Source organism: Chiloscyllium plagiosum, chromosome 5 (genome assembly GCF_004010195.1).
Source record: "Chiloscyllium plagiosum isolate BGI_BamShark_2017 chromosome 5, ASM401019v2, whole genome shotgun sequence".
Lineage (NCBI taxonomy): Eukaryota > Metazoa > Chordata > Chondrichthyes > Orectolobiformes > Hemiscylliidae > Chiloscyllium > Chiloscyllium plagiosum.
This window is the reverse complement of record NC_057714.1, coordinates 18,900,973-18,926,753: the sequence shown is the minus strand read 5'-3', so window position 1 is coordinate 18,926,753 and position 25,781 is coordinate 18,900,973. Positions and strand designations below refer to the sequence as shown.

General features: G+C 40.7%; 1 protein-coding gene across 1 annotated transcript in view; it reads right to left on the bottom strand.

The window, feature by feature from the left end:
* LOC122550233 (triple functional domain protein-like) overlaps window positions 1-25,781 on the bottom strand; it is a 561,659-nt gene that overhangs the window by 103,069 nt on the left and 432,809 nt on the right. The window contains exon 34 of the mRNA XM_043690993.1: window positions 3,801-3,966. Within this exon, the coding sequence (XP_043546928.1) occupies window positions 3,801-3,966 (166 nt within the window). The remainder of the gene's footprint in view (window positions 1-3,800; window positions 3,967-25,781) is intronic.

Here is a 25,781-nt window from a genome sequence, read left to right as displayed (position 1 = left end):
TGCTCCAGACTTCTGTGCCACTCTGCTACTAGGACTCTAGTGCTTTGTTGAACTCTACCACGTGCTGAATTGCCATCAAAATGCTCTGTCACTTAGTCAATTGAAAATTAAGCTAATCTGTTCCAGACTTGAGTGCCCACCCCGCAGTTGCTGCTATCTGTTGAGCTTCAGGACCATGCTTCAGTATTTTCTTGATTTTAATCTACTTCAGTTGTTCTGTTGAGTCCCAAACAGAAATCTACTTTTTCCGAAGCTGAATTCCATGGCATGAGTGGCATCTGGGCCTACTCTATTTTCATTGCTGCTTTCCATTGAGATTGCATTCTCTGCTGAACTACTTCAATTCTATATCTGGTGTGCTTTTTGTGGGCTCAGTTTACTACCCCCTTGTTGAGAATTTTGCACTGTCCCTGGGCTTAAACCTTTTTGGCTTGGATTTGAATTTTCAGAGAATCACAGAATGCTTACAGTGTGGAAGCAGGACATTCGGTCCATCAAGTCTACACCGACCCTCCGAAGAGCATCCCACCCAAACTCATCCCCCTACTTATCCTGTAACCTCACATTTGCCATGATTAATCTGTCTAATGTACACATCCCTGGACACTATGGGCAATTTAGCCAACACATCTTTGGACCGCAGGAGGTAACCGGAGCACCTGGAGGACATCCACAGACAGAGGAAGAACGTGCAAACTCCACAGAGACAGTTGCCTGAAGGTGGAATTGAACCTGGGCAGGAGGCAGGTGTGGACTGCGGTGGACAAAGTTAAAAATCGCACAATACCAAGTTATAGTCCAACAAGTTTATTTGGAAGCACTAGCTTTTGGAGCGCTTCACGAAGAGCTCGAAAAGTCTACTCTCTGCTTCTCAGAAGCTGCCTGACTGGCTGTGCTTTTCCAGCGCCACACTTTTTGACTCTGCTCTCTAGCATCTTCAGTCCTCACTTTCTCTGATCTTCCATGTGCCTATCCAAGAGTTGCTTAAATGTTCCTAATGCATCTGACTCTACTACCACCGCTGGCAGTGCATTCCATGCACCCACCACTCTCTGTGTAAAGAACCTATCTCTGACATCTCCCTAAACCTTCTTCCAACCACTTTAAAATTATGCCCCTCCTTGATAGCCATTTCTGCCCTGGGAAAGTCTCTTGGCTATTCACTCTATCTATGCCTCTCATCCTTCTTCACTCCAATGAGAAAAGACCTAGCTCCCTCAACCTTATTTCATAAGACATGCCCTCCAGTCCAGGCAGCATCTTGGTAAATCTCCTCTGCATCCTCTCTAAAGCTTCCATATCCTTCCCATAACGAGGCGACCAGAATTGAACACAATATTCCACATGTGGTCTAACCAGGGCACGAAAGAGTTGCAGGATAAACTCGCGGTTCTTAAACCCAATCACCCTGCTAATGAAAGCCAACACACCATATGACTTTTTAACAACTTTATCAACGTGGGTGGCAACTTTGAGGACATGGACCCCAAGATCCCTCTGTTCCTCCACACTGCCAAGAATCCTGCCTATAACCCTGTATTCTGCATTCAAATTCAACCTTCCAAAATGAATCACTTCACACTTTTCCAGGTTGACCTTGATCTGCCACTTATCGATCCAGTTCTGTACCCTGTCAATAATTCATTGCAACCTACAACAGCCCTCCACACTATCCAACACTCCACCAACCTTTGTGTTATTGGCAAACTTACTAACCCACCCTTCCACTTCTTCATCCAAGTCATTTATAAAAATCACAAAGAACAGAGGTCCCAGAACCAATCCTCGCGGAACACCATTGTTCACTGAGCTCCAGGCTGAATACTTTCCATCTACTACCACCTTCTGTCTTCTATGGGCCAGCCAATTCTGTACCAGACAGACAGATTTCCCTGGATCTCATGCCTCCTTACTTTCTGAATGACCCTACCATGGGGAACCTTATCAAAATCCTTGCTAAAATCTATGTCAACCACATCCACTGCTCTACTTTCATCAATGTTTTTTGTCACATCCTCAAATAATTCAATAAGGCTTGTGAGGCATGATCTGCCCTTTACAAAGCCATGCTGACTATGTCTAATCAAACTATGGTTTTCCAAGTAATCATAAATCCTGTCTGTCAGAATTCTCTCCAATAATTTGCCCACCACAGATGTAACACTGATCTGTAATTCCCAGGATTATCCCTATTATCTTTCTTAAACAAGGGAATAGCATTTGCCACCCTCCAATCATCTGGCACTACTCCAGTGGGCAGTGAGGATGGAAAGATCATCGCCAAAGATGCAGCAATCTCTTTCCTTGCTTCCTGTAGTAACCATGGGTATATCCCATCTGGCCCAGGGACTTATCTAACTTTACGTTTTTCAAAATCTTCAGCACATCCTTCTTCTTAACATTAACTTGTTCAAACATATCAGCCAGTTTCATGCTGTCCTCACAAACGTCAAGGTCCCTCTCACTAGTGAATACTGAAGCAAAGTATTCATTAAGGACCTCCCCTATCTCTGCCAACTCCAGGCAAAAGCTATCCCTGATCAGCCTTATCCTCACTCTGGCCATTCTCTTGTTGCTCATGTAAGTGTAGAATGCCTTTGGGCTTTCCTTAATCCTACCCACTAAAGCTTTTTCATATCCCTTGCTAGCTCTCCTAAGTCCATTCTTCAGTTCCTTCCTGGCAACCTTGTCACTCTCTCGAACCCTGTCTGATCCTTGCCTCCTTAACCTTAAGTAAGCTTCCTTCTTCCTCTTGACTAGATGTTCCACATTTCTTGTCATCCATAGTTCTGTCAACTTACCATCCCTTCCTTGCCACAGTGGGACAAACCTGTCCAGCACTATCAGTAAGTGCTCCCTAAATAACCTCCACATTTCTGTTGTGCATTTCCCTGAGAACATCTGTTTCCAATTTAGGCACACCAGTTCCTGCCTAATAGCATTGTAATTACCCCTCCATCAATTAAGTACTTTCACATTCCGTTCATTATACTCATGGAGAAGGATAGGAGTAAAGATCATGGAGTTGTGATCACTATCACCGAAATGATCTTCCCACCGAAAGATCGGACACCTGGTGCGGTTCGTTTTCAAGCACCAAATCCTCTAGTCGGCCTATCTACATACCGAATCAGGAACCTTTCATGGACACGCCTGACAAAAACTTCTCCATCCAAACTACTTGAACTAAGGAGGTTCCGATGAATATTAGGGAAGTTAAAGTCACCCATGATAACAATCCTGTTACTTCTGGACTTCTGCATGATACATAAGTAAAAATATAAATCAGATTTCTGATTTCCTAAAAGTAGCACTCGAATTGAAAACTAATTACATGAACAAAATCAACTCATCGCATAAATCTTTTTATTACTCATCTCATAAAAAAGTACAGCTAACTTATTTAATACCAGAACAAAGATTAAAAATTACTGTTAAAAGGTCAAAATTGTAAAAGGATACATTAAATATTCAATGTCCAAGTTATAAACTGTATAAATTAGGTAGTGCACTTGCTGTCACCTCCTTTGTTTGTGAAATTAGTTTCTTCAGTGTTATAAGTTCAATGCTCTATTTCAGTAATAGACATTGCAAATTAAACAAAACCACTGCCAGTAAATATTGCGACTGAAGTGCAAATACTCCGTCGTTATAAATATTTTAAAAATAATCCAAAATGAATTTTAATTTAAAACTTAATTTTAAAGTCCAAAACAGATCATATCAGAATGGCCACAATTAGTAAATGAAAATATCACAAAAATACATACTTGAGAAAATCTAAGTAGTGCCACTCTTACCTAAATCAAGAATCCAAAATTTGCAGTTGCTGGAGGCTTTGGGACTACAAGAAGCGTTTACTGAACAAAAAGATTGCAGTGCAAGGATCTTTTTTTTGCATTTTGGCATGGTTAGTGCAGAAGAGCTGACAGCACTAAAGTTAAATATCAAGGAGCTTCCACTCCTCTATCTTACACTACTTCTTCAAGTTCTTCATAAAAATGCTTTCATTGTTAAATATTCTGACCCATTGTCATGATTTTATCAAGCAGCTATTCTCTCCTGAAGACAGAATCCAGAGTGACTCAGACACAGCTCTGGAGGGTAAGCTTTTCCTCGGGAGAGAGTGAAACATGCATGATTCACAGACTACCGTAATTACTTTAGTCACAGTCCCAACCTTTCTTCTTTAGTTACATTCACTATGAAACAGCACTACACCAAGATGTATGCACATGCTAGCTTACATAGGTAAAGCCTAATTAAGTTTCTTAGTCTATTAATTTCGTTTTACCAATTATATTACATTCAGACATTCATACTTTGAGGGACATGCTACTTAGAGTCAACTTATACAACCTAAAGATATTATAACTGTGTTTATATGCCGTTGGTTATGGAAATCCTAAATTAGAAACTTTCTACCGTTTTTTTAAAAAACTGAACTTTAAAATAATCAAAAAAGCATAAAATCCTTGATCAAGATGACTTCTGTAATGCATATGTAACAAATATTAAACATAATTTGCTGCATGGCTCAGAATTGTAGTTTAATTAGACACACCAATTAGTGTGGTAGAGGAGAAAGGGACAAGGAGAAATACCAGTCATTAAATGTTAGGCACAAGGTTCACTAAGCTGCAAAAAATCCAATTCAAGTATTGAGCTGTACTTCCAGAGGGAAAATCTTGAAAACTAAGCTGAACGCGTAGCGAAACTTGGTTAAACCATACTTACTGTGTGTAGTTCGGATTGCCATATTCTAAAATGACTTAGAGGGATGACTCCAGAAATATGTGGGGTTAAAGACCTGAAAGGATTGACAGATGTGGACTCTGATTGATCAGAGTTATAAATCACACTACACCAGGTTATAGTCCAACAGATTTAACTGGAAGCACACTAGCTTTCGGAGTGTCACTCCTTCATCAGGTGGTTGTGGAGGACACAATTGTAAGTCACAGAATTTATAGCAAAAGTTTACAGTGTGCTGTAACTGAAATTATACATTGAAAAATACCTTGATTGTCTGCTGAGTCTTTCATCTGTTCAAATACCATGATAGTTTCACTTCTTTCATGTGTAAAAGACCACTCTACACTCATACACACACATATACACTCTCTCTCACAGACACTCAACCCCCCACCCCAGACACACACACACTCCCACATGCACCCCCTCACAGACTTAAGACACTCTACACTCACATACATACACATGTACACTCTCTCTCACACTCACAACCCCCCAACCCAGACACACACACACACATACAGACACAAAGACCCACATGCACACATATACATATGTGTTTGTGAGGTGAATTTGTACTTGCAGAGTTACATTGTACTTTGCTCAACAACTGCATGAATTCATGTAAAACTCTATTATCTAAATCAATCTAAACATCTTGGCACAGACAGAGAACACAGGAGGCTAACACCTTCAATATATTGTCTAGTGTACAGTTAACCTGAGAATGCAACTTTAAAAAAACGTTTTGTGATTTACACATGAAAGAAGTGAAACTATCATGGTATTTGAACAGACGAAAGACTCAACAGACAATCAAGGTATTTTTCAATGTATAATTTCAGTTACATCACACTGTAAACTTTTGCAACAAATTGTGTGTCTTACAATTGTGTCCTCCAGAACCACCTGATGAAGGAGCGGCGCTCCGAAAGCTAGTGTGCTTCCAATTAAACTTGTTGGACTATAACCTGGTGTTGTGTGATTTTTAACCTTGTACACCCCAGTCCAACACCGGCATCTCCAAATCCTGACTGATCAGGGCATTGAAACGGGAATGCTTCAACTTATGCATCTTTTTAACTATTTTAGGTAGTGAAAGTGTACAACTTGTTACCAGAGGGAGTGGTATTTCAGGGAAAATAGACAAGTATATGGTGGAGAATGATATGATGATGTATTTAAATGAGGAAAGGTGAGAAAAGATTCAAGTGGAACATTGAAATTGACATGGACTGGTTGGGCTGTGATGGATTGTTTTTGTATTGATTAAAAATAGCCCTGCATCTTGGTTGATCTTATTTTTATGGGCTTTTGGTAATTCTGGAAATCTCTGCAATAGTCTGGTTTGTTCGTACTTAACTAAGGTTTGCTGCAATCCATTCATATGAAGTTCCAATGTGTGATACAAATGATGCATGAAACAACCCAATTAAAGTTACAAGTAATTGAACAGACTTGCTATTGAGCATTATCAGCAAAACTCAGAATAGAGGCATTCTTCATTCAGCAAACTATACTCTGTCGTACAGATGTAGAAAAGATGGACAAATGCTCTATTCACATTTCAAATTTTGTGAATGGATTAACTAGAGATGCTCAATTGATGCAGATGAAAAGCATTATTTTTCAAATTCATCAAAACTTAAATTACTTCATAAATGTTTGGACCAGACCCATTCCCCTCAAAATATATTCAGAAGACAGCCTAGATCTCAACTTTTTCTTATTTTAAAGGCAAGTGTAAGGTGGTGTGTTCTGGATCCAATTCCGTTGGTCAAACTATCAGGTTTGAAGCAAATCCCACTATTATTATATTACAGTTAAAAAACAAACAAAAGAAAGGAGAATTGGAATAACTTGACGCTATTGGAAAATTTAACAGAATAATGAATTTTTAAACTACTAAACAGCAACTTTTCCAATATAGTATTATCCCAAAACACACCCTTGGCAAAGGCAAATTCAGTAAAATAAATTGTCTCATATGCAATTCTCTAGTCCAAAAGTAAAGAACATCAAGAGAAAACTGACCGAGAGAGAGAGAGAGAGAGAGAGAACTTAAGCGTTTTGCTGTTGCAGAGAGAGATGTACAGCAGCTTACAAACCCCAACAGCTACTGAAAGTTAAAAAAAAATCCTACTTCTGGTGGGAGCTTGACCCCACCCCTTCATGCTGCTTTTATCAGAGTCATGGAGTCAGATTAATAATACATGGAAGCAGGCCCTTTGGACCAAAGTGGTCCATGTTAACCATGGTGTCCACTCAGCTAGTTGAAATTGCCTGCATTCGGTCCATAACCCTCTAAACCCTTCCCACCCATGTACCTATCCAAATTTAAAAAAAAAATGTTACTATTGTACCTGCCTCAGCCACTTTCTCTGGCAGCCCATTCCATCGATGTACCATTCTGTGTGTGAAGATGTTGTCCCTCAGGCCCTTCTTAAATCTTTCCCCTCTCACCTGAAACCTATGCCTCTAGCTTTCAATTGCACATCCCTGGGGAAAAAAACTATATGCATTCATCCTATTTATGTCCTTCATGATTTTATACACCTCAATAAGGTCACCCCTCATTCTCCTACGTTCCAAGGAATAAAGTCCTATACGGGCCAACCTCTCCCTTTAACGTGGGTCTACTAGTCCTGGCAACATCCTCGTAAACCTTCTTTGCACTCTTTCCAGTTTAACTATGTCTTTCCTATAACAGGGTGACCAAAACTGTGCACAATACTCCAAGTGTGGCCTCACCAACAACTTATACAACTGGAACATGCCTTAACTGATGAAGGTCTGCATGCTAAATGCATTCTTCATCATCCTGTCTATGTGACACCACTTTCAAAGAGCTATGCAATTATACTCCCAGATCCTTCTGTTCCACAACACTCCTCAGGACCCTATCATTTACTGTATAAATCCTACCTTGGTTTGACTTTCCAAAGTGCAACACCTCGTACTTATCTGTATTGAATTGCATTTGCCAATCCTCACTTCTCCATCTGATCAAGATCCCCCTGTAATTTTTGATAATCTTCCTCGCTATCAATGATATCTCCTAATTTTGTACCATGCACAAACTTACTAATCATGCCTTGCATATTCATATCCTGATCATCTATGTAAATAACAAAGGTCCCAGCACCAATCCCTGTGGCGCACACGAGTCAAGGCCTCCAGTCCGAGAAACAACTGTCAACCATTACCCTCTGTTTTCTGCCAGTGAGCCAATCTACCTGGATCCCATGCAACCTAATCTTCATGATGAGCTTGCTGTGTGAGATCCTGTCAAATGCCTTACCAAAGTCCAAATAGACAATATCTTGTGCCCTACACTCATCTGTCCTTTTGGTTAACTCTTTGAAAAACTAAAAGGTTTGTCAGACATTACTTCCTGCACACAAGTCCATACTGACTATCCCTAATCAGACTGTGACTATCAAAATCTGTTGATCCTTTCCCTCAGTATCCTCTCCAACAACGTGCCTATCACTGATGTTATTCTCACTGTCCTGAAGTTCCCTGGCTTGTCTTTGCTACCTTTCTTAAATAATAGAATAACATTAGCCACTATCCAATCTTCCTGAACTTAACCAATGGCTAAAGATAAACAAAAGTCTCTGCAAGGGCCTCTGCAATTTCTTCCCTAGCCTCCTACAACGTCTGTTCCAACTTCAAAATAAAACCCAAGGCCTCACAAATTGTTTACTTTAATGGCTTGGAACAGACAACTTCTCACTTCTGTCTCAACTTCTTTTTACAAAAGAAAAGAACACAATATACCTCTCAAAGCTCAATAACTGGCAAGATCCTTAAACTGGTCAAAGGATTTGCTGTCCCTCGAATAATATCATTGTTAATTAATTCAATTACAACAACATTAACTTTACTGATTTTTTCATAACTTTGTACTGCATTACAAAATAAGAAGAGAATTGCTAATAGATTGCCATTTTACAGGATAGGGGAAAATGATCAGCTTTATGGTGCAAATGCAAACTAACTGTACTAATCTGATAAATATTCACAATTAGTGTATACCCAGTCCACTAAATGGACTACTGGAATCAGGAATTTATTAAATGATGTAGAAACTCTGTAGATTAATTACTTGAATCAGATATCCAAGAGCAATAACTGGTCAGCAATTAGTACACATTTGCCTGCATTTTTCAGGCATAGTTCGGCATGAACATAGCACAATACAGACCCTTTAGCCCACATTGTTGTGCCAAGCATTTATCTTAATATAAGATCAACCTAACCTACACACCCCTCAATTTACTGCCATCCATTTGCTTGTCCAGCAGTCGCTTAAATGTCCCTAATGTCTCTGATGCTACTACCACGTCTGGCAGTGCATTCCATGCACCCACAACTCTCTGTGAAAAGAACCTACCTCTGACATCTTCCCTACAGCTTCAATCACCTTAAAATTATGATCCCTCGAGACAGCCATTTCTGCCCTGGGGAAAAATATCTTGTTACCTACTCTATCTATGCCTTTCATTAAAGTGTACACCGCCATCAAGTCACCTCTCTTTCTTCTTCTCTGCAGTGTGAAAAGCTCTGGCTCACTCAACCTCTCTTCACAAGACAAGTCCTCCAATCCAGGCAGCATCCTGGTAAATCTCTTCTACACTTTCTCTAAAGCATCTACATCCTTCCTATAATGAGGCGACCGGAATTGGACACAATATTCCAAGTGCGGCCTTACCAGGGTTTTATAGAGCTGCAGCAAAACCTCGTGGCTCTTAAGCTTAATCCACATGTTAATGAAAGCCAAAACACTATATGCCTTCTTAACAACCCTATCAACTCGGGTGGCAACTTTGAGGGATTTATGTACGTGAACCCCAAGATCCCGCTGTTCCTCCACAATGCCAAGAATCCGGTCTTTAAACCTGTACTCAGCATTCAAATTCGATCTTCCAAAATGAATTACTTCGTATTTATCCAGGTTGAACTATATCTGCCACTTCTCAGCCCAGCTCTGCATCCTGTCAATGCCTTGTTGTAGCCCAACAGCCCTCAACACTTACTACAACACCACCGACCTCTGTGTCATCGGCAAACTTACTAACCCACCCTTCCGCTTCTTCATCCAAATCATTTATAAAAACTACAAAGAGCAGAGGCCCAAGAACAGATTTCGGCGGGACATCACTGGTCACCGACCTCCAGGCAGAATACTTTCCATCTACTATCATTAGCTGTTTTCTTTTGGCCAGCCAATTCTGTATGCAGACTGCCAAATTTCCCTGTAACCCATACCTCCTAACTTTCTGAATGAGCCTACTGTGGGGAACCTTATCAAATGCCTTAATGAAATTCATATAAATCACATCCACTGCTCGACCTTGATTAGCTTTACTCGTCACATCCTCAAAGAACTCAATAAGGCTTGTGGGGAATGACCTGCCCCTCACAAAGCCATGCTAACTATCTTTAATCGACTATTTTTTCCAAATCGTCATTAATCTCATCTGTCAGAATTCTTTCCAGTACCTTGCTTGCCACAGATGTAAGACTGACTGGTCTGTAATTCGCAGGGATTTCCCTATTCCCTTTCTTGAACAGAGGAACAACATTCGCCTCCCTTCAATCATCTGGTACCACTCCGGTGGAGAGTGAGAATGCAAAGATTATCACCAGAGGTGCAGCAATCTCATTTTTCACTTCCTGTGGTAACCTTGGATATATCTGGTCCAGCCCTGGGGTCTCATCTATCTTCATGCTTCCCGGAATTTCCAGTGCACCCACTTTCCTAATATCAATCTGTTCAAGCCTATTAACCTGGTCCACGGTGTTCTCACTATCAACAAGGTCCCTCTCTGTAGTGAATACTGAAGCAAAAAGCTCATTTAGAGCCTCCCTACCTCTTCAAACTCCAGCCATAAATACCCTCCACTATCTCTGATCACCCCCATCCTCTCTCTAATCATTCTCTTATTCCTCACGTAAGTGTTGAACACCTTTGGGTTTTCCCTAATCCTACCTGCCAAGGCTTTTTTGTGTCCCTTCATAGCTCTCTTGAGTTAATTTTTGAGTTCCTCCCTAGTTACCCTGTAATCCTTTAAAACTATGCCAGATCCTTGCTTCCTCAACCTTAAGTTAGCTTCCTTCTTCCTCTTGATGAGAAGCTCCTCCTCTCTTGTCATCCAAGGTTCCTTCACCTTATCATTCCTTGTCTGTCTTGGTAGGACAAAGTTATCCAACACATGCAACAAGTGCTCCTTAAAAGGCCTCCACATTTCTGTTGTGCATTTCCCGTAGAACAATTGTTCCCGATTTATACTCAACAGCTCCTGTCTAATAGCAGTATATTTTCCCCTCCCCCAATTATATACCTTCCCAAAGCTATGGTAAAGGTGAGGCAGTTGTGGTGGTTGACAACTGGCCTGAATCGTTGCCTAGCACAAAATCCAATATGGCCTTCCCCTTAGTCAGCCTATCTACATATTGAGTTAGGAATCCCAAGTTTAAGGGCATTTAAATGGTCATTGGATAACATATGGATGAAAATGGAATAGTATTGGTTAGATTGGCTTTAGACCAGTTCCACAGGACGGCACAACATTGAGGGCAGAAGGGTCTGTACTGCGCTGTAATGTTCTATGTTTTATAATTGTCTTTGTTATGCACAAACTGACAAAGTTATAGCATTGCACATATTGGATTTGGTGTTAGGCAACTATTCAGGCCAGTTGTCAACCACCACAACTGCCTCACCTTTACCATAGCTTTGGGAAGGTATATAATTGGGGGAGGGGACAAAATCAGCTCCATCCAAATCATCTGCATCTATAGAAAACACCCAATAAAGTGACTACTCCTTTCTGTTACTGACTTCCACCATACTGCCTCAGTAGTCAAACCCTCCTTAATAACCTCCTTTCCTGCAGCTGTGATGCACTCTCTAATTAACAATGCTACTCCCCCCCTCTCTTTTACCCCTTTCCCTGGAACATCTGGCAGCCACCTCTGCTCCTGTGAAATTCAAGTCTCCTTTATTGCCACAACATCATAGTTCCAAGTACTGATCCAAGTTTAAGTTCATCACTCTTATTCCTGACATTCCTTGCACTGAAGTTCACCACTGTTATTCCTGACACTCCGTGCATTGAAAGTATGTATATGAAAATTTGCAGAACACAAATATAGTTAATTTCAGTATTACACCTTCAGAACTGAAGTGTTAAAACTTGCTGCAATAACTTAACTACGAGGTGTGGTTTGACTGGTTTGAGGCCCAACATAAGTGTGTGCATGAAATGAATGATCATATCAGGCCAAACAAACCACAGCTCAGCTTAACACCGAGATTGGTTTAATCGGGGTAAATTAGGATGAGAATTTACTTTCGTTATATATTAAAACAAACCGCCGAATCTATAACTTAGAGAATAATCTTTTGCCACCAGAGCTGAGTGATTTATTTTTGGATGGCTTGAATTTACATTTGCTACTTGCTCCAAAACATGCAAATATGTGCAATGCTATAACTTTGTCAGTTTGTGGCTCCTTAACAACCTTATCAACCTGGGTAGCAACTTTCAGGGATCTACGTACATGGATACCAAGATCTCTCTGCTCATCGACACTATCAAGAATCTTAGCATTAGCCCATACTCTTAATGCCTGTTGCTCCTTCCAAAGTGAATCACTTTTCCACATCAAACTCCATTTGCCAGCTCTGCAGCTTATCTATGTCCCTCTGTAACCTGCGACATCCTTCTGCACTATGCACAACTCCACCGACCTTAGTGTCATCCGCAAATTTACTATGCCTTCTACGCCTTCAGCCAGGTCACTTATAAAAATGTCAAACAGCGGTGGACCCAAAACAGATCCATGCAGTACACCACTAGTAACTGAACTCCAGGATGAACATTTCCCATCAACCACCACACTCTGTCTTCTTTCAGCGAGTCAATTTCTGATCCAAACAATGAAGTCACCCTCAATCCCATGCCTCCGTATTTTGTGCAATAGCCTACCGTGGAGAACTTTATCAAACACCTGACTGAAATCCACATGTACCCATATCAACTGCTTTACCCTCATCCATCTGTTTGGTCACCTTCTCAAAGAACTCAATAGGGTTTGTGAGGCATGACTTACCCTTCACAAAACCGTGTTGCCTATCCTTAATCAACTTATTCCTCTCTAGATGATTATAAATCCTATCTCTTTTAATCTTTTCCAACTGATTACCCACAACTGAAGTAAGGTTCACTGGTCTTTCATTACCAGGGTTGTCTCTACTCCCCTTCTTGAACAATTTTCACACTTTCCAGAATTGGAAACAGTTTATAACTGGTAAAGCAGTCTATACCTTCCAGAATCTACACAATCTAACTTTAATGGGTTTGCTACAAGAAAGTTTAGAACTAAAGGGAGCTGCAGTTATTTAATAGCTGTAAAATTTGAATCCTATTCAAGGACTTTGTCACAGATAATGAAGGAGCTGTTTTCTTTGATAATGAATGCTGAAATTATAACGGGTAAATTTTAAGGTAAGAAAGTGTTGATTCCTCAAATAATATTGGCCTCTCTTCTCAAGTCAGGAAAATAGATTCTCAATTAGACTTGCATTTATATTCCTCGGCATGTTTTATACATGGATAGCTTTATCCATAGCTTTTTCTACATTGAGAAATTTTGATTCTGTTAGTGTCTTTGGTCAAAGAACAACTAGAAATCTTACATTTAAAGAAGTATTTCTGCAGAAAAAAAAAATTAAATTGACTGCAAATGTTTTTCAGGCCTCTGGCAGTAGACATTGATGTGATACATGTTTGAATGGAAATACTTGCAAAATTATTAAGCAGCCAAGAAAAGACAAAAAGAAACACTGACAATACACAACAACCTCAATGGCATTGTTCTACGAGAAATGTCTCACCTCTGATCACAATTTGCTTGTCAAGTAGCTAATTCAAGTTATAATTTTGTATTTGCTATCTTATAAATTCTAACTGGAAGAAGGAAATGCACTGCAGATTAGTCATGAAGTTCATAAGAAGTGCTTCCAACCACTCATCTAAACCAGCACAGATGGAGGCATTAAACTTTGGCTGCAATTCATCTTCCACATACTGACTTGTTATGTAGAATTAAGTCAAACTCTGACAGGGATTGCCAAATGATTCCCATGCCCAAACATATAAGAAACAGCAGATCTGATTCTACTCTGGTGTAGCTTGTTCTGCTAAAATAACAGTTAACCCTTAAGGGCTGGTTGCACTCAATACATGTTTATCATAATGAAAGTCAATCAAATTTGCTGCTCATGTGTTATCAATCTGTTGAGACCACAGTATGATGTAGTTAGCAACTATCATAAACACTATTATGTCAATGCACACTGTACTGTAACTCGGGGACCTAAATTTGATTACTGTCAGTTGAGGGAGCAAAAAGATTAGTGCAAGATTTATTACAAACCTCTCTTCTTTATCTGAATTGGTTTGCAGAAATAAATAATCTCTCAAATTGCACTAAAGACTTTGGGTGGAATTTTCCCATTTTCTTTGAAGTACGGTGGCAAGTGTATCAAATGGTGATTAACATAGCACTCCCGAACATAAGACAGGTGCCTACTAATTAGCCCATTAAGAGCCGACATTCATGTAATGGCTACCACAGGTCTTGATACTAGTCTCCAGAAATTGCTTGCCAATCAGAGATTGGCTGCTCCTGGTCCCGAAGTCTGTCCGTTGATACCAACTCCTCAAGGGAATCAGAGGTGAAAAAAAATGCCGTTTTTAACTTGGTGTGGTGTAGTTGTTGTGGAGAGAGAGGTGTCAAAAGCAAAGTTAAGAGGCTAACCTCTGCCCCACACGATGATCTCTGAATTTTTCATTCATACTTTTGACCAGAAGTAAGTTTTATTGAACAAAACTTTGGGAAATTTCATACTCCATACCCAGGCTTTAAACTTAGTTACCATCAGTACAGCAACAAGCAATAATATAACCAAACCAGAGTGTCTTGTGGTAAAGTGTTAGTGCCCCTATTTCTGAGCCAGAAAGTTCAGTTTCAAGTCTCATCTCATTTGTCGGTGTGTAATAATATGTCCAAATAGATTGATTAAAAATAATTATTGATAAGCTGGAGAGGATATGACTGATCATAAAAGAAAAAATCTAACTGGTAACATTCTAAACAATAGTCAGATTCACCATTGCATACAAGAAGGACACTTGTCCCATTGAGTCCATGCCAATTCTCTGTGGGACACTCCTGTTCTAACCCAGTAGGGCCGGCATGTTCATTTCCTTCAAGAACCCATCCAATTACCTTTTGAAATATTTTGTTGTCTTCTCACCTACCACTTCCAGCTCATGACCAGCTGCTGTGTAGAAATGCTATTTCTCATCACTTCCATCTCTTGCCCAAAACCTTAAGTCTGGATTCCCCAGACCTTGTATTTTCAACTAATGGAAGAAACAATTTCCTTCCAACTCTAGATTGGGTTTATTCAGGTTTTATACAGAAGCATGCCTTTTCACAATGCCAACATGCCGGATCTCCTTCAAAAAGTACTATATCTCCATCAAAGTTCCCATACTAGAACCAAAGGGGTACCTTACCTTCCCAAAAGAGGAGAATTATAAAATATCCCTTAAGCACTCACCCCTTACACCATTTCACCTCCAAACACACAACCTAATGTCCTCTGTCCATCACTGATGGTCTCTCATATCATCTGGACAAATTTATGCTCTCTTCCTTCCACTACACGTTCACTATTCAGCCACCATGCTAGCTCATTCCACATTCTAGATGTACGCAGCTCCAACACGCAAGAAGCTCAACATCATCCAGGATGAAATAATCCCCTTCAATGAAATTCCTTTTAACAGATTCAACATTCACTCTCACCATCTACAAGATGCACAAAAAGTTGTCACCAAGGCTCCTTAGGCAGCAACTCCCAAACCTGATATTGCAACCACTTAGAAGAACAAGAGCTGCAGGTACATGGGAGCACACCACAAACAGTTTCCTCTCTAAATTACAAATCATCCTGATTTGGAATTATATTTCAGCCCCATCAATATTGCTGGGTCAGAATTCTGGAACTCCCACCCTAACAACAATTGTGGGTAAGTAGCTTCAGAAGGCAGATCACCATTAAATTCTAGCCTAGCCAACGATGCCCATATTCTAAGAATGAATAAAAAACATCCACAATATCAATGCACATAGGACATTTTAGGTCTATTTTATATTGTTTCAGATTGCAGATTACACTCAATTTCTTTTATTCATTCATTAGTTATGGACATTGCTAGCAACCTCCTATGAGTGACGCCAGACTTCTTTTACTATATAACAGAAATTATGATAGATTTAGTTATATGCTTTGTTTATAACAAAAACATTTTTGTATAATGTGAAAGTTAGGGAATTATTTTTTTCTTAAGACCCTGCTTACAAACCTATGCAGCCAATAAATCCGGCATAGAGCTGTTTGTAGTGCAATCGTTTTTGATATAACGTGATAGTTCCGTTTTTGTGTGATCTCACATTATAAGAAAAATATAAGAAAATCATGCAATAGGCGCGCCGTTTAAACTAATGGGGCTAGAATCGCGTTATAGTCAATACAGGTAAAAAAAACTTCGCGTTCTACAAATAACGGTCTAATTTCTTCAATTGCGTTAAGGCCAAATCACTTTGAAGAAACACACATTACAGTATAGCTTAATATACTGTACTGCAGAAAGCATGAAAGCTCAAATAAATGCTCAATTAAAGACTATTTTTCTCGCTGGCATTGCTCGGGATAAGAGATTCGATATATCGGATCTTTTTGAGATTGTATAGGCTGCCAAATTAAAAACCTGCCAATGGAAGATTGAAACTAAATCAATCCTCTGTGGCAGATTTAGTAGTCCATTACCTTTGCAAAGCAAGTGCTCTATAACTGCAGGGCATTGTTAATGATTGATAATCCAGTCTTTTTCTTTGAAGATATTTTTGTAAATTACAGACACCTAATGAACTCTGATATTGTTTCATAGAATCCCAACAGTGTGGAAACAGACCCAACAAGTCCACACCAAATCTTCGAAGAGCATCCCACCCAGACTCATCAACCTCCCTCCCCCCCACCCCACTCCCCCCAGTCCCTGTAACCCTGAATTTCCCATGGTTAATCCACCTAGCCTGAATATCCCTGGATATGAGGGGCAATTTAGCATGGCCAATCCATCTAGCCTGCACGGCTTTGGACTGTGGGAGGTAACTGCAGCACCCAGGGAAAATGCACACATACACAGGGAGAATGTGCAATCTCCACACAGACAGCTGCCAGTGGTTGGAATTGAACCCAGATCCCTGGCACTCTAGGGCAGCAGTGCTAACTACTAAGCCACTGTGCCACATCAATGTAGCTCAAGCTCTATGTAGTCCAAGATAGGTGAGCAAGTGCCTTTGTGTCTAAACTGGACTTGGTCTAAACTGGACAAACAATGACAATGATATCTGTGGCATGCGGCTTCTTTTTATATTTTTAAAAAATCTCCAGGCTGTATATTCACATTGAATAATTATGGATTAAAAGAGCACACTGGGCCCATGAAATTTTATACCCATAGTGTGCAATGTTTTCTCTAAACATCAGATGGGGATGATGAAAACTGGTGTGCATTCAAGTTTCAAGGAGTATTCACGGGGGGTTGGAGAGAGATCAGCTGAAAGAATTAGGGAGTTGACGGTCGTGGGGAGGAGGTGGTCTATAGGAGAGGAGGTCTATAGGAAAGGTGGAGACAAAAACTTTCTTTCTGCTCTTGAAGCAGTGTAGGAGAAGCACTTATCTCTTCAGCTGCCAACATTTGAGAGGGCGGGAAACTGGACAGCCAGTGTTAAATTTCAAACAGAGATAAAGTTTAGGTCATACAGTCCCATTCAATTCTTTCAATGACCTATTTGCTTTTTGGGAGTCGGTTGACTGACAACCCATTCCTGCTCTGTTAAAACAGTAAACTAGTCTGGTTCAGGGTGAACTGTTTAAGCTTTTAAAAATTTTAACTTCCCATAGGATGCAAGACCATCTATTCTTGGGGGTTCAAAGTAATTCCACTGTGCCCTTGCTGGTGCTTGACTTTCATCTAGAATTAGATTCCCTACAGTGTGGAAATAGGCCCTTCGGCCCAACTAGTCCACATCGATTCTCCGATAAGTAACCCACCCAGACCCATTTCCCTCTAACTAATGCACCTAACTCTATGGGCAATTTAGCATGACCAATTCACCTAACCTGCACATCTTTGGACTGTGGGAGGAAACCAGAGCACCCGGAGGAAACCCACGCAGACACAGGGAGAATGTGCAAACTCCACACAGACAGTCACCCAAGGCTGGAATCGATCCTAGGACCCTGGTGCTGTGAGGCAGCAGGGCTAACCACTGAGCCAGCGTGCCACCCTCACTGAGCCACTGTGCCGCCCTAAAATGTAGTGGAGAATGTGGGCAATCCCATTTTCTCCTAAACGAAACATTTTTCCTTTATAATTATACTATTTTTAAAAATACATTTTCAAAACTTCTTTTAATTTTCATACAGAAGAAAATTTCATATTCCCCACTTAATTCTTCTCATAACAATGAGCACAGGGAGGAAAACCACATGCACACGGGGAAATGTGAAAAATCCACACAGACGTGCTGCCCGACAACTTTCTTCTTTTCAAATGCCTTTTTTGCCTGACCGCCTGCTACTAACATTATTTTTTTAAACCTTCAGATTGCAGTCTACTGTAATAATTTTGTTGATGGGCTCACTTCCTTACATCCAGCAAAATAAATGCATCCTGTAAAAGAGTAAAGAATTCTAATGTTACAGAGTCTTCAAGGAAGTTAGATAAGTCATTTTGGGAATTGCTTACACTACTTAGAAGCCAAAATCTGTCAGGGATTTCTCAGCAGGTTTGGGGATTCTTAATATTGTGTTGGATTTCTGATGTTTCTGATACTCAGTTGATCAAGAAGAGAAAATCATATTTAGTTTTGCACCTCAAGTCTATTTTATATTCTTAGGAGAAAAACATACGTATTACCTTTTCATTATCAGTACCTCTCATTACCTTGATCCAACAGCGATATTTAGCAGCTGATATTAAAAAGGTAAAAAGAAGCAGCTGACTGCTATTCCTGATGAAGGACTTCTGCCTGAAACGTCGATTCTCCTATTCTTCGGATGCTGCCTGATCTGCTGTGCTTTTCCAGCAACACACTCTCGACTCTGATCTCCAGCATCTACAATCCTCAGTTTCTCGCAGCTGACATTAGTTTAGTGAAGAAATATTATGCTTAATTACTCCTCAAAGTACTTAAGTATGATACACATGGCACAAGGTGTGTTCCAGTATCATTACATGAATTAAGCAAAAGATTACTACATCAACAACTGAGGAATATGAAATATATATGAACAATGTAACCTCTAGATAGATAATAAATTATCCATCTGGCAAACCAATGAGTAATATTAGAGAGGTGGTGAGGTACAAAGTTTGATATTTCAAATCCACTAGGTGAATACAGCATACAATATAGCACCATTTGACCCATCATGTTTGCTCCACTTTGCGATCATGGCTGATGTGTTTCTCCTGCCTTCTCCCTATAACCCTTTGTCTCCTTAACTATCTATCTCTGTCTCAAATACAGTCAATGACACAGCCCTCTGTGGAAATGGGTTCCACAGATTTGCCACCCTCTGGCTGAAGATATTCCACCTCATCTCCGTTCTATAGGTTGTCTCTTCACTCTGAGGTTGTGGCTTTCAAGTCCTAGTCTCTTCTACTAGTGAACACATCTTCTCCATACCCACTCTGTCCAGGCCTCTCAGTATTCTGTGAGTTTCAACCAGATCTCCCCGATCCTTCTAAACTCCATTGAATGCAGACCCAGAGCCCTCAACCACTAATCATGTGACAAGCTCTTCATCCTTGGTATCGTTCTTCTAAACTTCCTCTGGACCCCTTTCAATGCCCTCACATTCCAGAACTGCTCATAATATTCCAAATGTGGATTGACTAGGTCCTTAAACAGCCTCAGCAATACATCTCTGCTGTTGTGTTCTCGCCCTCTTGAAATGAATGCTAACACTGTATTTTCCTTCCTAACTCTCAACTGAACCTGCATGGTAACCTTAAGATAATCCTGAACTAGGACTCACAAGTCCCTTTATGCTTCAGATTTCTGAAGCCTTTCCCTATTTATAAAATAGTCTACACCTCTATTCTCCCTACCATAGCACATAACCTCACACTTTCCCACTTGGTAGTCCATCTGCCACTTCTTTGCCAACTCTCCTAACCTGTCCAAGTCCTTCCGCAGCCTCCCTTACTTTCTCAACACTATCTTCCCCTTGCTGTACCTTTGTGTCATCTGCAAAGTTAGCAACAACGCCCTCAGATCTTTCGTCCAGATTGTTAATATATAACATGAATCATTGTGGTCTTAACACTGATCCTGCAGAACCCAGCCAGTTATTTACTGCCATCCTGAAAAAGACCCTCTTATACCTACTCTGCCTTCTGCCACTCAGTCAATCCTCTAACCATGCCAGTATCTTGCTCCTAACACCACGTGCTTTTATCTTATTTAGCAGCCTCCTGTGAAGTCAACCCTGTCAAAGGAATCTGCTAGCTACTCTCAATGTATAACCTATATAAAAGAAAACATTTTTACACAGACTAACCAGTAAAAAAATTATTTTAATCATATGCACTGCAACTATGGTTATAAAAACATACAAGGGAGGGATAAGGTGAAGGTGGTGTTTCCACAGAGGAAACGTGAATTATTAGCAATTTTTGAGAAGATTTGTAGCTCAGGTTGATACATACTTTAACATGAATTATGTTGCTGGAACTACCAAGGAGGATAGCTATTCAAATCCAGCCTGCAAAGTCTTAGCTGGTTAGAACTGATCAGATTTTATTCTTTTAATCAGATTGATTGGAATTTAAATTGGGAAAATGCAAAGACTAATAATCTACAGAATATTCACAGTTTAATTCAATTATTTTAAAGATGTTATGTTTCATTATCTGTCTCTAGGAAACAATAAAATCGCCTATCTACTTAACATATAGTGTTGAAAAAAATATTTTGTGCCCTGCCTGCTTTATGTTTGGGATTTGATCAGATTATTTTCTGGCATTTACTGTTATAATTTCAGATTTTCACCATCAGTAGTATTTTGCTTCTGTAGATGATTCAGTTATTTTTCCCGTTTACACCTCTTGCTGTTTCTAGAAAGCATCAAAATATAATTTTCTTTTTCCTTGTCCAATAATCCCTTATGTTGTTGAATCTCTCCTGCCCTCCACCCTGTCATTATTTCCCCTTTTGCTTATCTCCCCATCTCAATTTCTTTATTGCTTAGAATCTGTTCCATCTCATTTTTCTCCCTCTATTTTGTTGACTTGAAATGTTAATTTTATTTCACTCTCCACAGACACTAATGACCTGTTATTTCCAGCATTTTTAGTTTCTATTAAGTAGGGAACTAGTGCATATAAAACAAACATTCTTCAACTACAATGAACAGCAAAACATAATTTAAACTCTATTTATTCAAGTAGTCTCCAGTAACTGCAACATAACTCAGTAATCATTAAAGCATGAATCTACTAAGGAACACAAACTAAAATTAGTCCCAAAAGACAGGCAACATGAACAGATAAACAGAAAATGTTTTAAAAAGTGGAACCCGTGGCTGACTTCTCTGTGGTTTCATTTAAGACATCATTAAAATGATTAGTTTTGCAGCTTATAGTGCTGGACGTAAAAAGTCAACACTTTATTTCTGCATCATGTGAACAGAATTACTGCTAAGTCCATCATATGAATGCTCAGTAATGACCAAAGCTCAGTCTGTTTTACACCAAAAAAACTGTACATACGGCTAAAATTAAATATTGTAACTTGCAAGGTGGGCAGCTAACAAAGTAAAAAATATTGACAAAAACAACTCTTCAATTATTCTGATACAATACTTGGTACAGGTCTACAATTTGTTTATGCCTCTTACCAACTAACTCAACTCATAGCATACACGGCTGGATTTTATTGAGGGCCAAGGTTCCTGACCACCTGGATAAAAGGTCGATGCCAAATCTTCCCATCATATTGACAGTTGCCTCTCAATAATTTAAAGCAGGGAGCAGTGTTGCTAGCATCAAGGCTATACACCTACTAACCCTATCTCTGAAGGAAGTCCATCTTAGAAAGCACATGGATGGCTAGCACACAGGGGCCAGGTTGGTGGGATAACAGATAGACTGATAGGACCAGTCCTGAATATTCCTAGACTTCCAGAGCTTGTTGCTCGCAAACTTCATCCTCAAGGGAACAGTACTCTCCCTTTTTGAATGCTCCCCATAGTTTCACTGTAGATTTTTCCACAAGTAGCCAGTCTCAATTTAGTTTGGCAAATCCTGCCTTATTTTAATAAGATCTCCCTAATCTAATCCCTTTGCCTTCTTCACTGCCTACTGCATGTTTAATTTCAGTGACTGGTGTACAAGGACACCAACGTCTCACTGCGGCTTCCCCTTTTTCAATCCATTTCCATTCAGATAATAATCTGCCTTAATAAAAACCAAAAGAACTCTGGATGTGGTAAATCAGAGACAAAGAAAGAAATTGCCGGAAAAGCTCAGCAAATCTGGCAGCATCTGTGGGAAGAAATCAGAGTTAACGTGTTGGGTTGATTGACCCTTCCTCAGAACTAATGGTAGCTAGGAAAATGTTGGTTTCTGTGCAGAAGACTGGGTGAAGGGAGGGGGCACTGAGTAAACTATAGGTGGGGATAGAGCCCAAAGAGAGAGAAGAATGACTAGGGTAGGAATAGGTCCAGTCAAGGATAGTAGTGGGAAGTTGCGTGTGGAGGCTGAAATGTGGCATCATCTATGATTGGTTTGTCGACATACTGTGTCAGGAAACCATCCTGCACACGTTGGACACAAACTGACACATCTAAAATACTCGCACTACAATTTTTCCAATCAAAATTTGGACAGCTCAACTCCCCCGTAACAAACACCCTGTTAATCTTGCTCCTATCTAGAATGATATTTGCTATCTTTTCCTCTACATCTCTGGAACTCTTCTGAGGCCTATAGAATACTTCCGACAGGGTGATCTATTCTTTCTTGTTTCTAACCTCAACCCGTACAACCAGAGTAAACAAGTCATCAAACGTCCTATCTGCCACCATAATACTGTCCTTCACTAACAATGCCACACCTTTGCCTCTCTTACTCTCTACTCTGTTCTTACTGAAGCATATACATCCCGGAACCAGAAGAAACCATTCCTGTGCCTGTCCTGTCCATGTCTCCAAAATGGCCGTTACATTGAATTTCCATTTACTAACTCATGCTGCAAGTTCCTCCACCTTGTTTTGGATGGCTTTGGCGTTGAAGCAGACACCCTTCAAACCACGTAAGTTTTCAATATCTCAGGAAGTGATTAATTTAAAAAAATCTTTCGTCATTGTAAGCTGACTTTCCTGTCGAAGTGCCAATTTCTAAAGTTTTCTTCTCTCTCTCTTTCCCTTTTCTTCGCAAGAGATTTCCTGTCCATTGTTTATTGCTATGCCGGAGTGATTCTATCCATTTCTTTTTGTTCTTTGAGAGTGATTCGTTCTTTTTCTCTCTCCTCTGCTTTTAAACGTAATTCCAAACGTTTTAGTACCTTTCCATGTTGATGGATGAGCAGAGCGATCTTGTACACAGATCTTTGAAAGTTGCCACCCAGGTAAATAGTGCGGTGAAGGCGGCATATGGCGTACTGGCTTTTATTGGTAGAGGAATTGAGTTCCGGAGTTCTGAGGTCATGTTGCAGTTGTATAAGACTCTGGTGCGGCCGCATCTGGAGTATTGTGTGCAGTTTTGGTCGCTATACTATAGGAAGGATGTGGAGGCACTGGAACGGGTGCAGAGGAGGTTTACCAGGATGTTGCCTGGTATGGTAGAAAGATCGTATGAGGAAAGGCTGAGGCACTTGGGGTTGTTTTCATTGGAGAAAAGAAGGTTTAGGGGTGACTTGATAGAGGTGTATAAGATGATTAGGGGTTTAGATAGGGTCGACAGTGAGAATCTTTTTCCACATATGGAGTCAGCTATTACAAGGGGGCATAGCTTTAAATTAAGGGGGGGTAGGTATAGGACAGATGTTAGGGGTAGGTTCTTTACTCAGCGAGTCGTGAGTTCATGGAATGCCCTGCCAGTAGCAGTGGTGGACTCTCCCTCATTATGGGCATTTAAGCGGGCATTGGATAGGCATATGGAGGATAGTGGGCTAATGTAGGTTAGGTGGGCTTGGTGGGCAACATCGAGGGCCGAAGGGCCTGTACTGCGCTGTATTTTACTATGTTCTATAAGAACAGGTAGACAGACAAAGGAGTGGATAATGATCTGGCTTTGAGGGTGAACAGCGGTTAATGGTAATAGTTAGTGGTTAACAATGGGTGATATGCAATAGCAGACGATGTGATAACAAATCCTGGTTGTGGGGACACAGGAGACAGCAGAGTTAACGTTTCGGATCAAGTGACCCTTCCTCAGAACTGATGGTAACTAGGAAAATGTCAGTTTATAAGCAAAAGCGAGGGTGGGGAGAAGGGACTAAGGAGCAAACGACAAGTGGAGATAGATCCCAAAGAGAGAACAGCAGGAGTCAAAGAAGAGTGAACCACAGTCTTCTGGAGTGAACAGTCCCTGCGGGAAGATCGACAGGGGAGGGGAGGGGAATATGTGCCTGGTGATGACATCTTGCTGGAGCTGGCAGAGATGGTGGCTAATAATCCTCTGGATGTGGATGCTGGTGGGATGATAGGTAAGGACAAGGGCGAGCCTATCACTGTTGTGGAAAGGAAGAGGTTGGGGGGGGTCAGGGCTGAAGTGCAGGAGATGGGTCAGACCTAGCTGAAGGCTCTGTCAACAACAGTGCTGGGGAATGCTCAATTGAGGAAGGAAATGGACACTTTGAAGGCTCCCTTGTTGAAGCTGGCATCATCGGAACAAATGTGATGGTGAGGAGGAACTGGGGGAATGGAATACACAGAAATATACACTTATAGAAAGCGGGGTGCCAGGATGTATATTCCAGGGAACTGTGGGAGTCGATGGGTTTAGAGTGGATATTGATGGCCAGTCTATCCTCGGAAATGAAAACAGAGATGTCGACGAAGAGAATGGAGGAGTTAGAGATAGACCAGGTGAAGGTGAGAGCTGGAATAAGGAATGCTCCAAATATCCCATGAAGCAACAGGCATAACCGGGGTTACTCTTCTGATCTGAAGAAAATGAGAAGAGTTAAAAGTTAGGTTGTTCAGGGTGAGGACAAGCTCAACCAGGTGGAGAAAACTGGTGATGGATGGAGACAGTTCAGTCCTTTGTTCCAGGAAGAAGCGGACAGCCCTGAGACCAATCTGGTGAGGGATGGACTCGTAAAGGGATTGCATGTCCGTGGAAAATAGGAGGCGGCTGGAGCCTGCAAACCAGAATTCTGAAACTGGCGTAAAGCATCCAATGAATTTCAGATGTAACTGGACTGGGGAGAAAAGACCAAGTCAAGGTAGGAACAGAAATTTTGCTTCCAGTTTCCACTCCACTCTCACCTGGTCCACCTTTAGCTCCTCCGTTCCCTTCCTCAACATCTGTTTCTAATTCTGGGGGTAGACTGGCCATCAATATCCACTATAAACCCACCAACTCACACAGTTACCTGGACTATACATCCTCGCACCCTGCTTCCATTCTATCAGTTCTTCCTGTCAGTTGGGTTTGTTCTAATGAGGAGAAAGTGAGGTCTGCAGATGCTGGAGATCAGAGCTGGAAATGTGTTGCTGGAAAAGCGCAGCAGGTCAGGCAGCATCCAGGGAACAGGAGAATCGACGTTTCGGGCATAAGCCCTTCTTCAGGAATGAGGAAAGTTTGTCCAGACCTCCACACACATCATCTATTGCATCCTCTGCACCCGATGTGGCCTCC